Raw genomic sequence first — 14,067 nt, forward strand, 5'->3', positions numbered from 1 at the left:
GAGCAGAAATTTCGAGTAATGGTTGAGTCTAAATGAGGTTAAAATGAATTCTTTTTTTTAATTTTTACCAACGAGAGCTCACATTCAAATTATAGTTTTTACCAACGAGGGCTCACATTTCAAATTTATGATTGGCTGAAAAGCTTTCGGAGATCTAGATCTCGAAAACTACAATATCGGAACAAAATAACTATATTTAAATATAAAATGATATAAAATAAATTTTTTTAAATATTTAAACAAATTTGAAAACAATAATTAGAATTATTAATTAACAAACAAATTAAATACATTCCATATCCGTTTGTTTCATAACTTATATGCCTCATAATTCATCACCACACCAATAATACTTGGACATGTAGTATAAGAATATTCATAAATTTTTCATTCATAAAATATTATGCAATAAAGAATTTCATAATTTTGCAATAAAATCTTTTTTTTAATAAAAGCTCTTCGAAATACTATATACGGCGGTTTTACTATTTTTCATTCATCATCCAGAATATATCAGAGTAAATTTGCTAAATTAATTAATAAAATAGTTTAATGACTATATACACATTAAATTTTTTTGTTTCTCAATTTTTTCTTTATTATATGATTGATTGATAAACAATATGATTGGAAAAACCAAAATTGAATTGATCTCATTCATTTATTTCATAAAATATTGAAGAGTTTCTTATACGTAATATGCAACTGCATATTATACAAATGTAGGTATGTATGTACATATGGATATTAAAAAATGAAAGTTGTATATTTTTATATACCTTTTATAATTTAATGAATTTAATCAGTTATATACTCATGTCAGCTATATATACGTATCGTATGTATAACACTTTACAATTAACTAAGTAAACCCCAATGATTTCATATGTGATTTTGGGTTTTAAACAGAATCAAACTAGAAAAATTTTGCCTTAACAATAAATATTTTTTTCATTCATACAAAACCAAAAAAAGAGAGAAAAAAACCAGAATAATAAAGAGTTAAAAAAACGTTAAAATCATCATGATGCCAGTGGTCAATTAAAAGAAACAAAAACAAAATTTTAAAGTTTTCTTAATCATTTGTACTAAATTAAAAATACTAATAATATGGGATGATTAAAAACAGGTTTAAAAATAAAATTATAAAAAGCTATTTTAGTTTATAATAAGAAAACTTTTAATCTCTGAAATTTTTTTAGTTTGCTTATTGAAGTGTTGTCGATAAAAACATTATGCCTGTAAATAAAAAAATCACGGTTAAAACAAATAAATCTCGGTAAATAATGAAAAAAAGCAGAGACAAGGAGATTTTCAAAACATGATTTTCTTGCTTCACACGCGATATTTTGATTCATACTTTTAATTTAAATAAAATTAAACTTTTTTCAATACTAGTTTACTAAAATTTTTCTAAGTATAAATAAAATTTTAAAATTTTCAATATTTTTTTATGAAAAAATTCACGTGACTAATTGTGAAAATATTTTAATATTTTTAATTTTTTTTTTAATTATAATCTTATTATGAATAATGAAAAATAGTTTTTTTTAATAAAGTAAATAGCTGTATTATAAAATAACACACACAGAAAATATTTGTTGTAAAATATTACAATGTAAGGGCTGAATACAACAAATCATATTGTTTACCTTTATTTTAAAAAGTATTTTTTAATGAAAACAAAAACAAAAACTTGCAATTACGATTAATAAAATTTTGTTTTAATAATTTTGAGAAAAAATATATATATATATATATATATATATATATATAATATTACAATCAAAATTAAGTATAATATATGAGCTTTGTTAATATAGCCTGTCAAATAATAAATTTATTTTAAATATTTTGAGTATATACAGTATCAGTTAAAAATATTGATACAAAAGTGGAATATTATATTTTGGTAAGTGTAATTGTTACTTATGTCAAAACTTGATTTGAATCACGTATGTACATGTTTCAAAATCTAATATCAATTACATACATGTGAGAAAATTTTATATAAAAATCTGATTTCAAACACTGACATATGTCAAAATCTAATGTCAAAACCTGATTTCAGATACATATATGTGTCAAAATCTTATGTCAAAACCTGATTTCCAATGCATACATATATCAAAGTCTAATGTCAAAATCGGATTTTAAATACATACGTGGTTCAATATCTTATGTCAAAATCTGATTTGAAACACAGACATATGTCAAAATCTAATGTCAAAATCTGATTTCAAATACATACATGGTTCAAAATCTAATGTCAAAATCTGATGTGTCAAATTCTATAAGAAATATTCGTATATGAATTGGTTTGCGCTTACAATTTCAATGTTTAAAATTCAGATATTGTATTTCTGGCAGAACTTGTTGTTATTTTATTATCATCGATGAAATTATGTCGAAAAAACTACTGCCCAATTCCTCATTAAACATAATGCTCTTTACTTCTTTCTCCCATAATAAAAAGCATTTTCTTTAAATTTTTCGCAACTTTAATTTTAGTTTTGTTTTTTACTTACAAATACATTTAAAACCAGTTATTTGTTAAAAAAAATTGTATAGGCCTTGTACTATAAAAAGAAAAAATTAAAATATAAATGTAAAAATTATAAAAAATTTTTTAATCAATTTATTAGAAGAAATTATCCATGTATGTAAAATACTTCTAAAATGCTTGTAAATAGCAGCGATGAGAAATATTTTAATTACATTTAAATTTACATTCTTGTTCTAAACATATGTATGTGTGTATTGAAATTTTGCAGTAATAATAAATGTCATTTATTTGAATAATAATGAGGAATAATTAAAGTTTGTGCGCTTGACTTCTAGGTATGGCAACATTTATGAATAGTTTATATTTATTAGAAATTTTGAGGTTTACAGAATTTTCTTAAACTATCCCTAAATTGCACTGATAATGCCGATATAACTTGCATAATAATGATAATTGCACTAACAAATTGACAATTTCAAAATTTTTAGACACTGTATTACAAAATATGGCGGTGTTGTAAATACCCCTTGGTATTTAAATACAGCATTATTAATCAAAGATCTAAAATAACAAAAAAGATTTATTTTTTTAAAATGTAAAATAACAAAAAAAATTGAAATAATTCCGACTGTATAATAGTTTCTTATTTACTATATTTAGTTCTAATGTAAGCGTGTTTTCAACTATTTTCAAATAGCAATAAACTGCTTTAAAATTTATTTATATCTATTGAATTCTTATACAATGACTCAGAAACGTTGATTTATGAATAAGGCAAATTTACCAAAAAATATAAATTTGTAATATATGATTTTAATTTATTTGACAAGTTTAATTTAGAAAACCTCATCAAATAGGTTTGGTTGTTTATTAAAAATTAAGAAGAAAATTATTAAAAAAAAATATTGAATACCAATTAATTTTGTTGTTGTTTTTATTAACACATTAATCTATATATGGACGTACATATATGTATTTGTATTATTTAATTGACCATGAACACATAATCATATTTTATATAAAAGTCTGGATATTATACAATAAAAACATAAATTTAAATTTGACCACTAGTAACACTAACAAAAATATTCGTAGTAAAATATTTCATATTAAGGCCCAACAGTCGGCGATCTATCTGTGTCTTAAAAATTATCTTATCTATATGATGAGATGGATAATATACCATGATGAAAATTTTAAACACATTTTTAAACAAATCACGACACTATAGAAATTATATGGATCGAAAGCACCATTCTCAATAATACCGTGACGGTTTTGAAAAATTGCAATTTTTAAAAGTATTACTATGGGGCTTATATTTTTATTCAACAAAGCTAGAAAATAATTCGAAAAACATTTAACGTTTACATTCCACCAGAGATAATATTATATATAATTTAAAAATACACTTTAATACACTAGAAGAATAAATTTTTAAGCTGCCCGATTAAATCGGCTTACCATGAAGACCATAAGAAAGTGCTACACTATTATGCACCGGAGTGACACACTGATGTGTATCTCAGAACATATACGAGTGTCTTTCAGATACGTTAAGTGATTGTACAAATGTTCGTGTATTGGCGTGGCACCACATATTGTAGACGAAATATCTACATAGCGATCATGTCGAATAATCTGCTATTTAAATGCTGCTATTGGAATAGTACACATTGTGTGATTGTTACTAAATTAGTCTTGTGTAGTAAATTAAATTTATTCAGTACTATTTAAGGTTATTCACACCTTTATATACAACATTTTAAGTATAATTTCTCATAGACTCAACAAATAAACGATTTCGTTCGACTATAAATTTGATTTTCTTATATGCAAAAATAAATAAATATTTTAACAAATAACAATTTTATGACCGTTTAATTTTTCTTCTCAGATATATTAAAATTTTTAAAATATTAATTTATAAGCTTAATGTAAATTTAATTATAAATTAACCTGGTAATAAATTTATATTTTTATAAATTTATATTTTGTTTAAGATTTTAATATTAAAGAGTGTGTAATCTCAGCCATATTGATTAAATAATTGTAAAACGCTTAATGCACAGTTTCATATTTAGAAAATATGTTTTTAATGTTTGGATTCTTAACACGCAAGATCCATTAAAATTTATCAACTATTAAAATCTTGCAATTGCAGCGGATTTTAAATATTTACTTTGCATTAGCAGTATTTTACGTAATTACAAAATTGAGTGCATATCATATATAGGCTACGCTACGAAATTATCCATCTAAATTAATAAGAAACTGGAATTTTTAAGTTAAATTAATTGATTTGTTGAAATTCCTCTTTAAATACAACACCTTAATTTTTATTTATATAAAATTATTCATTTCAGTATTTAAAATTATTAAAAGTAAACAAAATATTTAACAAATTCATCCCATGCATACGAGTAATCATATGTAATTTGTATAAAAATAATAATGTAGGAATACAAGTATGACAACTGCATACTTAAATACATTTTGTACTTACATATTAATTTGATTTTTTTGTTAATTTGAAGCATACAAAATACATTTGGTTATTAAAATCTCAATATAACACAATTTTAAAATGTTTGCGAATTTAATTATCATTGCAATTAATTTAAGATTCTAAATTAAATTTTATTAAATAGAAATTTATTTACGTACATATATTTAAATAAAAAAAAAAAATTGTTGTTTTCATTGAGAATTTTATAATATAAATGATGCGAGAAGTACAAAGTATTATAATAGTTCTTAATTAATTTAAATAGTAGTGATGGTGCCTAAAGCCACGTCAATAAGAATTAAATAAAATTATATAATTATATGAATATCAAACATAATAATAAATGAATTTATTCAGGAAGATGCAATTAGAAATTATAATTGAATAAACTTCCTAAAAAAATTCTTACTAATTTCATTTAGCATGAATTATTAGATATGTAAAAAATTATAATTTTACTATAAAAAATAATAAATATTAATAAGAAGTAAAATAGAATACAAAGTTGTAGAATAAATCATAAAGTTTCTAGGTTCTAAACACTAGATTCTCGATTTACGACTATGTCGCACTTGAATTACGACATTTTTGTTTTGAAATTAATTAAAAAGCATAATGATTTATATTTTCAGTTACGACGCTTTTCAAATGAAATAATAAAAAAAAATTTATAATACTCATAATTTGTTACAAAACATTGAATATAATCTTATGCGACAAAACTGACTATTGTGAATGCCTTGTATTAAAGAGAAATTCAGAACACCTTATTCTGATTATAGAAATTTAAACTTCTTGTAGTAAATTCAAATAACAGAAATATTATCGATTTAGCGAAATAAAAATTCGATTTCGATCAAAATTACTGGTTTGTCAATTTTATAATAGCTGCAACACCTGACATAAAACTTCAATGTGGCTATACAATCCATGCCTCTTTTGCTAATCATTATTTGGCAAATTTTGATAATGACACTTTTTTTTATTAGTTATTAAACTATAGGTTTCAATTTTGTTTTTTAATCTTTGAATATTTGAATCAACCAAAAAGATAAAATAGACCTGTTTAGTAATAGGGTATTAGGATATTCATATTATTGTTCTAAGATAAAAAGAAGATAATCGTGTCAATTCACTTAATTTTCCTATAATTTATGCAATATGTTTGAATAAAACAAAAATTTTATTGAATAATGTTTAAAATTTCATTTTTTTTTTTAAATGAATTAATCATTTGCTTATAACTACATTGTAAAATGCACTTGCTCAATGGAATCCTATGACGCAGTAAGGTTTATTTAGAAAATTTTATTATTAATATTTGTTTAATTAGTTTTATGTCGTTCTATACAATTAGCAAAAAAGAAACAAATAGCCATAATTAAGAAAAACTTGCGGTTTAATATATTTTTTCTAATATAAAATAGCCTGTAAAAGCTTAGAAACAGCAATATATTATGTACATTTCTATATTCAGATATTCAGAGAGAGAAAAAATGAATAATTATTTCAAAATATGAAAAATTTTAATTAACATTAAAATTTACTAACTTTTGCGTAATTAAATTTCAATTTTACTAAAATTTTAAAAATTTTGTAATGAGTCACAATAAGATTTGTGTGGTCAATTTGTCAAACTTAACAAAAAACAATAATAATTAAAGACTACAAGTCATAAATGCACGATACATTTCAGCTAAAATTTTATTTCCAAGAATGATTTGTATCCTAAAATAATGGATTTACTTAAATATACGAAAGAGTCACACCAGTAATCATAAATTGCGTTCACTCTTTAACACTTTTTATTTCACTATACAATGGTAAACCGTTATGAATAAACTTTTGATTGAACAATTCCAATAAATATTAAAAAATTTTCCGTATTTAAAAATCAACAGGACATTCATGCCACTTATAAAAGACTTCGTCATAATTCTCACATAATCGACTGTATGAATTTTGTAATGAGAGCAATGAAGGAAAGAAAACACGGAAAGGAAAGAAAAATTAAGCATTTCGTAAGAAAATGCTACATAGAACCATGATTTCAAAATTATCTTATTGAATACCTAACTTATACTTTAAAGTAGCCAAAGCTATTGGGGGTGCGTCCACGGTTTCGCGAACTTTTGGGCAACTACAACTGAGAGCGTTTTAAGGCGATGATAAGGATACTGAGGAATCATGTGAGAATTCTCACCAGTTTCCTAACGGAACACTGCAGATTTAACAATACTCTTAAGAAAATTGGGCTTAGGGACTGTCGAGTACAATGGCACAACACATCTTTTAGGCTACGGTACATCTTCGCCCCAATCTGCAATCCAAAATCTAAAATCTATTTTATAGTACTTAATTTATAAGGAAAATTTAACAACTGTTATAATGCTATGCATTTAGTCTAATATGAATTGCAGGTATTATAACATTAATTTTTATCCTAGCATTAACTTTATCAATTATTGTAATTAATTTTAATTCTATACATATTAAATTTAAATTGAACATGACTATTTTTTAAACAATCCACAGAAAAATATATAAAATTTCTTTATGTATATTAGTATAAGATAGAAGTTATATTCAAACTAGATTATAATTCTTTAAACTCTTAATTTAATTTTAACAATTTATTCTTTAATTTTAAACAGATGTAATCAAAAAATCATGTTAAGGAGTAAAAAGTGTCTCATTAATAAATATCATCATGTCGAAACTATTTATGACGCTAATATTGCAATGGCTAGTAATGTTGTTAATAGAATATCAATTTATAGCTTTTGGACAAGGTTATTATAACAAAATATTTTGGATCTGTAACAATTTTTGAAAACGGTATTTTGATTACGTTATAAATTTTAAATTGTGTTTATTAAAATAGCAGATATTACGAATTGTTTCGGCAAAAAAATAATTTAATTGGAATTTATATCGATTTTATATCTTACTAAAATTAAAATTTTTCCTAGCTCTAAATTAAAAAAACAGACACTTATACCCGTTTGAGTTGAGCATTGTGCTACACGAGTTTATATATTTTATTTGAAATCAAACGCTCACATTTTTTCCACCGGCTCGATTTAAAACGGAATGTAACCAAATTGCTGTTTTCAAAAATTCGTTCATAAAGAAAAATGAAAAATACTAAATAATTTATTTTTTAATATTTTTTAGAAACAAATCATAATATTCCAGAAAAAATTGTTAGGGAAGCAACGGAAGGTGATAATATTATAATAACATGTAGTTTTTCATTAGTCGATTTTAAAGGTGAAAATAATCCAAATAAGAATAATGTTACTGATGCAAATATTTATTGGATTTATCCGAATGATCAATTTACAAAAATTAATGAAAGTCGTATAAAAGAAGAGAAATTATTATATCATGACACTATTAATTCTATTTTAACAATATCATCTAGTAAATCTGAAACAGATGAAGGATATTATACATGTTTATTATATCAAGATAGAGTATTTTTATCACAAAAACAAATTTATATTAATTTCACTAAAAATATTGTTAATGGGATAAAAGATAGTACTATTCATCCAATAAGTTTTGATTCAAGCAATAATAATGAAACTGGTAAGTAATTAAAAATTTTAATTTAAAAATTAATTTTAATTATAAAATTAAAAGACCGAATCTTTGTTAACCATAACTTTGAGAATCGAAATTCGACACTTTGTCCTTCTCAACTATAAGTGAATGACTAATTAAAATAAGTTTACCAAATTTTCTAAAATCCTATTTAATTTGACAGGTTCAAATAACACTCTAATAGTAATTAAAACAAATAATATTTAAAATATATTTATATAAAAATTTTCCCGTATTCCGCCAAGCTAATGTAAAGATTAAAAACTATGTTGATATCAGTTTAAAAATACACAATGCGGTAGGTCATTTATTATGGCAAAAGATCAGATTTTTTTTTATTATTTGAATGATTTCTTTAAAATTAACAAAAACTTATTGTTGATTACAATACTGATTGATTAAAAAAACCTATGATTTTTTCTTAATATCGCGTGTTCAAAATTAATTATTCACAGGTAATAAAGTTAAATCAGTGTCTGCATTGCATGTTTATAATAGCAAACAATGGGAAAAAATTAAGTGAAAAAATAATTTGAAATAAAAATAAAATGATTTTTCTGCCTAAAATTTAAGTTTGAAAGCTCTTAAAATAAAAATATTCATGATTCATAATTTTATTATGTTACCAACTGTTATTTATGTTAATTAACATACTTCTAAGAGAAGAAGCCTCAAATTTTTGAAATTATGAAATGTTTTCATATTTCAAAAATTCTAATATAATTTCTTTATTAAATTTCCATCAATAAGAATCAATTTCATTCCGTGTTATACTGTACGACATTATAAATTACATTATTAATTTAAAAATTTATTTATTTTCTACAGGTTCACCTTCCATCAATTCAACGAATTCTAAAGTTAATACAAGACCGACATACACAGTATCCAATGATACCGAACCAAATTATAATGCAACAATTATTTCAATTTTAGTTTCTGGAATTATAATTCTATTAATTATATTAGCTATCGTATTATATTTATTTTATAAAAGAAGGAGAGTAAGTAATTTTTTTTAATTTTTAATTTTAAAGTTAATTATTTTTTAAAAAAATTCATTTTTAGGAACGATGTCCAGCAACAAATAATGCATATGCAAGATATGATCGCAATAATTCTGTAAATTCAACGATAGAATTAACCCCATATAATCCAGCACCAATAGGTTAATAAAATAAAAGTTTTTATATACGTATATAGTTAAATAGTATTCAAAATTTTAGTATTTTATTATTTAATTTAATATTTTATATATTTTTAAATTTTATTAAATTACTTCTTAAACTATTGCCAATTAAAATTTAAGTTAAAAAATGATTATGTATATTTTTAATAAAAATTTTATTGTAAATTATTTTATAATTATTTTGAATTCATGAAAATATTATTTAAAAATATTTTTTAGCTTTAAATTGTAAAACTAAATTTAAAAAAATAATTTTATATTTATTATAATTTATGCTATACTTATTAATTTTAATTATATTTTTGTCAGTATAAAAACATTTTAAGCTATAATTTTTCCACTTTAAAATTTAAGTACATGTTCTATGTTACAAATTATTAGTATGCCTTTGTCTCTATACAGACATTTCTAAATTATAAGCAATGAATTTTATAAAGGTTAATGTTTTTATTAAATTTTGTAAAATTGTAAAAAATGTTGAATTTCAAAACATTACAATAATTACATTAAGTAAATCCAAATTGTTTTATAAGAATATTAATTAAGCATTTAATCCAAAAAAAACCGAACCCTTTCATACCATTTTGTTAATAACTTTCAAGAATTTTATTGTAACCCATAGTTTCTTAACAGTGTTTGTAAAGAATGATATTGTAATAAAAACTATTGTAATTATTATTTACGTTATTTCCCAAAATAATTAAATTTCTATATTTAATTTCTAAAATATTATATAAAAAATGTTCCTTTTAAGATTCATGTCTTACTACACCTTGAAGAAAAAAGTCCTACAATTTTAAATTTCTATTGGCTTATTCATGATGAAAAAATGTTTTGAATTTACATAGTAATATAAAAATATAATGAATATTAAACCCCCAGTAACTTCAATTTAATATATTATGTTAAGTACAAATATATTAAATATTCAAAACGTTATACGTTTTATGCGTGATTTTATTAAACATTTTCTAAACCACAAAATTTCTTACAACAATAATATTAATTTCAAAAAATTTTTAAATTTCTTAATAGAAATTACAAAATGTGATGGTGATTTCATTTAGAAAATTACAAATTTGTAAAAAAAATTATTGTTATATTATATGTAATACAGTTATAATTAAAATAAGTATAGCATAAAGAAATTTTGGTCTGATTGAATAAAAAAAAAAGAAAAATTTGAAAAAAAGAAAATTATTTTAATTCCAATTTTGTTCATATTTTTTTATAACATTTAGATTCGATTTTTGACTTGAATTTGTTTGACATTTTAGAGTTTAGTTTACATTAAATTGCAACCGTTCCTTTGCCTTAAACTTAAAGAGTATAAGAGAGAATAATTTAGCATTAAAAGAGAATGTGAAATAGATGTGAAAAAGCATAATGTTTAAATATACTTTAAAAGAGAATTTAATTTTAGATTCGAATACTTCGGCAATAGACGATTATTCCTTTACGAATTACAAACAAGTTTAACTAAAAACACAAGTAATTTAAATGTATGAACAATATCGATTTCAAAAATAATAACCATAATTGGTTATTATTTTTAAAATCGATAAGAAATTGAAAAGAAATTGAATCGATTGTTAACTAAATTCGATTATTAAACACATACTTCCATCATTAATAGAAGGTAAATCTAAACAGTCAAGTTTCAAGTTTGAGTACTTATAAGAAACAGATAAAATTTTAAAACTCAATAATATATTATAAATAACTACAATTATAATACAAAATTAAAAAAAAAAATCGAAGAGAAATCAGAAAACCTAATTTAAAAAATAGATGAGTGTAAGCAAAGGCTTATATAATTATGTTCTATGATAATTGATCAAAAAAATCGATAAGAAATCGAATAATTATTTTAAAAATCATTTGTTTATACAAAATATTAAAATTTTAAGGGTATTATCTTGTACAGTACTTATAAAATAATATATTACATTTTACTACTTATTTAAATAAAAAGAAAATTATTTCAAACCACAAAACATATTGTTCTATAATTTTTAAACCCAATAAAAGTTACTCCTTATGAATTTTAAATTTTCCTCTTATTCAACAACTGTGATATTTTTATCATAGGTATAGAAAACTTTAAAAAAGAATTTTATTAATATTTATTTCAGTTTTATTTTATACTTTAAAGGGAACAGTTACCAAAATATTCAATTAAAAATTGAGAAAATTAAAAAAAAAAAAAAAAGAGAAAACCCTAATTTTTACTTTATAATTTCAAAAAGTTAGTCAAATCTATTGTCGCAAAAATTTAATTTCAAAATGTAAAATTAAAGAAAAAATTAAGAAAATATTTAAATATTTTAAAAAAATTAATAATTATGATAACTTTAAAAGAATATTATAAATTAGTTAATAATTTATAAATGGTGCAGGTAAGTTAATTTATAAAATTTTATTAAATTTTCAAAAAAAAATATTTAATTGTAAAATTTAAATAGGTTTTTTTTTTCAAAACAATCTTTAAGTGTGTTAAAAACCTTAAATATAGATTAAAACTTAATATTTTAATTATGAATTCAACAAATTTAAATTTTATAAAATTTAAGAACAATAAAATTATAGGTCGATTTCATTAAAATGATATGATCTATTCATGATTTTAAAAATTATCAAAATTTTTTATAAATAAATCAGATTTGTTTTAAATATTTTCCTTAAAAACTAAATAAGCTTTACTTCTCATAATGATTTTTTGGAAAAATTTCTCTATTAACTTAACAAGTATACAATTGAAATTACAAAATAACATTTACATAACAAATTTTAATAATCTTTACCACATCGTAAAGAATTTTTAATTTTATATTTAAAATTATGATGGTATTTGCTTAGAACTAAGTAAATAAAATTAAAAAATTTAAAAAATTACAATTATTAATTTTGAATCCTTGCATAAAATAAGTGCAAGTATAAAAAACTTTGACAAATTTTAAGAAATTAAAAACTAAATTAAGTTAACGTAAACCATGTACAAAATTTTCAACAATATTTTTTTTAATAAATTTCATAATTAATCATGAGTACATATTTAAAATTATTTCGATTAACTTAATTACAAGAATTACAATTTATATTTAATAAAATTACAAGAATTATGTTGGTTAAATTTTTCTGATTCATCTAATTAAAATATTAATAGATATAAATTTATTAAACAATTATTAAAACTTACTGGACAACTAAATATTTAATTTGAAATCAATTTCAATTTCAATATTAATTTATTTATGTATATTTCCAAATAAATATTTTATTAAGAAAGTTAACTAATAAATGAAACCGAAAATGTTTAATTTTTTCTTTAATGACACAATTTTCGGTGCTTTTTAAAATTGAGTAAATGTGCGAAGTATTACGTTCAAATTCGAAATTCTATTTCTTACATTGTTAATATTCTTATTGCAGTATTTGTCAAAGAGCTTATTCAAAATTTTGTTTACCCTTCAATTATTATTGTTAAACAAAATCATACTATTGAGTAAGATTAAATAAAATAGATTAAATTTATAATTAAAATTTTAAAGATTTAAAAAAAATTGTAAAAATTAAAAGTACTCATTAATTTTATTTATAAAATTCTTACAAATCAAATTTATATTCAATATACAAAATTGAAAGTATGTGTCAGAAATTTTGACAAATTGATTTATTTATGAATAATAATTAAATTTTTTGACAATTTGGAATACATCAAATTTAGTTGTAATATTAATACTTTATATTCGCAGGATAAATTTTTAATATTATTTTTTATTATGATGTAATTTAAAAGAATTCATTACATAGATTTTTATTATTCCAAAAACAAAAAAAAAATTGAATATTTTTTATATTTTATTAAAAAAATTAAAATTAGAACCACGTCTTTTTGATAAGGTGGTTTTTGTTTTTATTTAAATTTTGTGACCACACACACAAAATCGCCTATGACTAATATAGAATATAAATAATTAAAAAAAAAAACAATTTATGCGGTGAAATTTTTCTTTCATTTTCAATTAAAAGTTTTCCTCTACCATTCACAACACTCAAAACTTTTCCTCGTTAACATTCTTTTACATTTTTATTAATAAAATTAAAAGAGAAATTAAAATGAAATCATAAAAGTTTTTAAATTTAAATTTATAAATCATTTACAAAAAATATTTTGATTTTTTTTTTTAAACTAATTCAAATTTTTAAATTATTAAAATTGAAATTAATTATAAAGCGGCGAAAGAAATAGTA

At 21.2% G+C, this 14,067-nt stretch overlaps 1 protein-coding gene across 2 annotated transcripts; it reads left to right on the plus strand.

The window, feature by feature from the left end:
- Positions 1-1,785: 1,785 nt before the first annotated feature.
- On the plus strand, positions 1,786-9,913 carry LOC129612940 (uncharacterized). Of its 2 annotated transcripts, none has more exons than XM_055526794.1 (5): positions 1,786-1,912; positions 7,670-7,807; positions 8,193-8,609; positions 9,453-9,628; positions 9,693-9,913. In XM_055526794.1, exons 2-5 carry the CDS (start codon positions 7,726-7,728, stop codon positions 9,795-9,797), a joined length of 780 nt encoding a protein of 259 aa, XP_055382769.1. In that variant the 5' UTR covers positions 1,786-1,912; positions 7,670-7,725; the 3' UTR covers positions 9,798-9,913. The 2 variants fall into 2 exon arrangements, with proteins under 2 accessions (XP_055382769.1, XP_055382770.1); XM_055526795.1 differs by lacking the exon at positions 1,786-1,912 and adding an exon at positions 7,329-7,435.
- The last annotated feature ends 4,154 nt before the right edge of the window (positions 9,914-14,067 follow it).

The sequence above is a fragment of the Condylostylus longicornis genome, unplaced genomic scaffold, assembly GCF_029603195.1.
Source record: "Condylostylus longicornis isolate FDR11 unplaced genomic scaffold, ASM2960319v2 ptg000079l, whole genome shotgun sequence".
NCBI lineage: Eukaryota > Metazoa > Arthropoda > Insecta > Diptera > Dolichopodidae > Condylostylus > Condylostylus longicornis.

Bases quoted from the DNA above. Each gene is read 5' to 3' on its own strand.
- LOC129612940 (XM_055526794.1), top strand. From the start codon at position 7,726: ATGTCGAAACTATTTATGACGCTAATATTGCAATGGCTAGTAATGTTG. The intron at 7,808-8,192 runs GTTATTATAACA...AATATTTTTTAG, and splicing joins ATTTATAGCTTTTGGACAAG to AAACAAATCATAATATTCCA. The intron at 9,629-9,692 runs GTAAGTAATTTT...ATTCATTTTTAG, and splicing joins TATTTTATAAAAGAAGGAGA to GAACGATGTCCAGCAACAAA.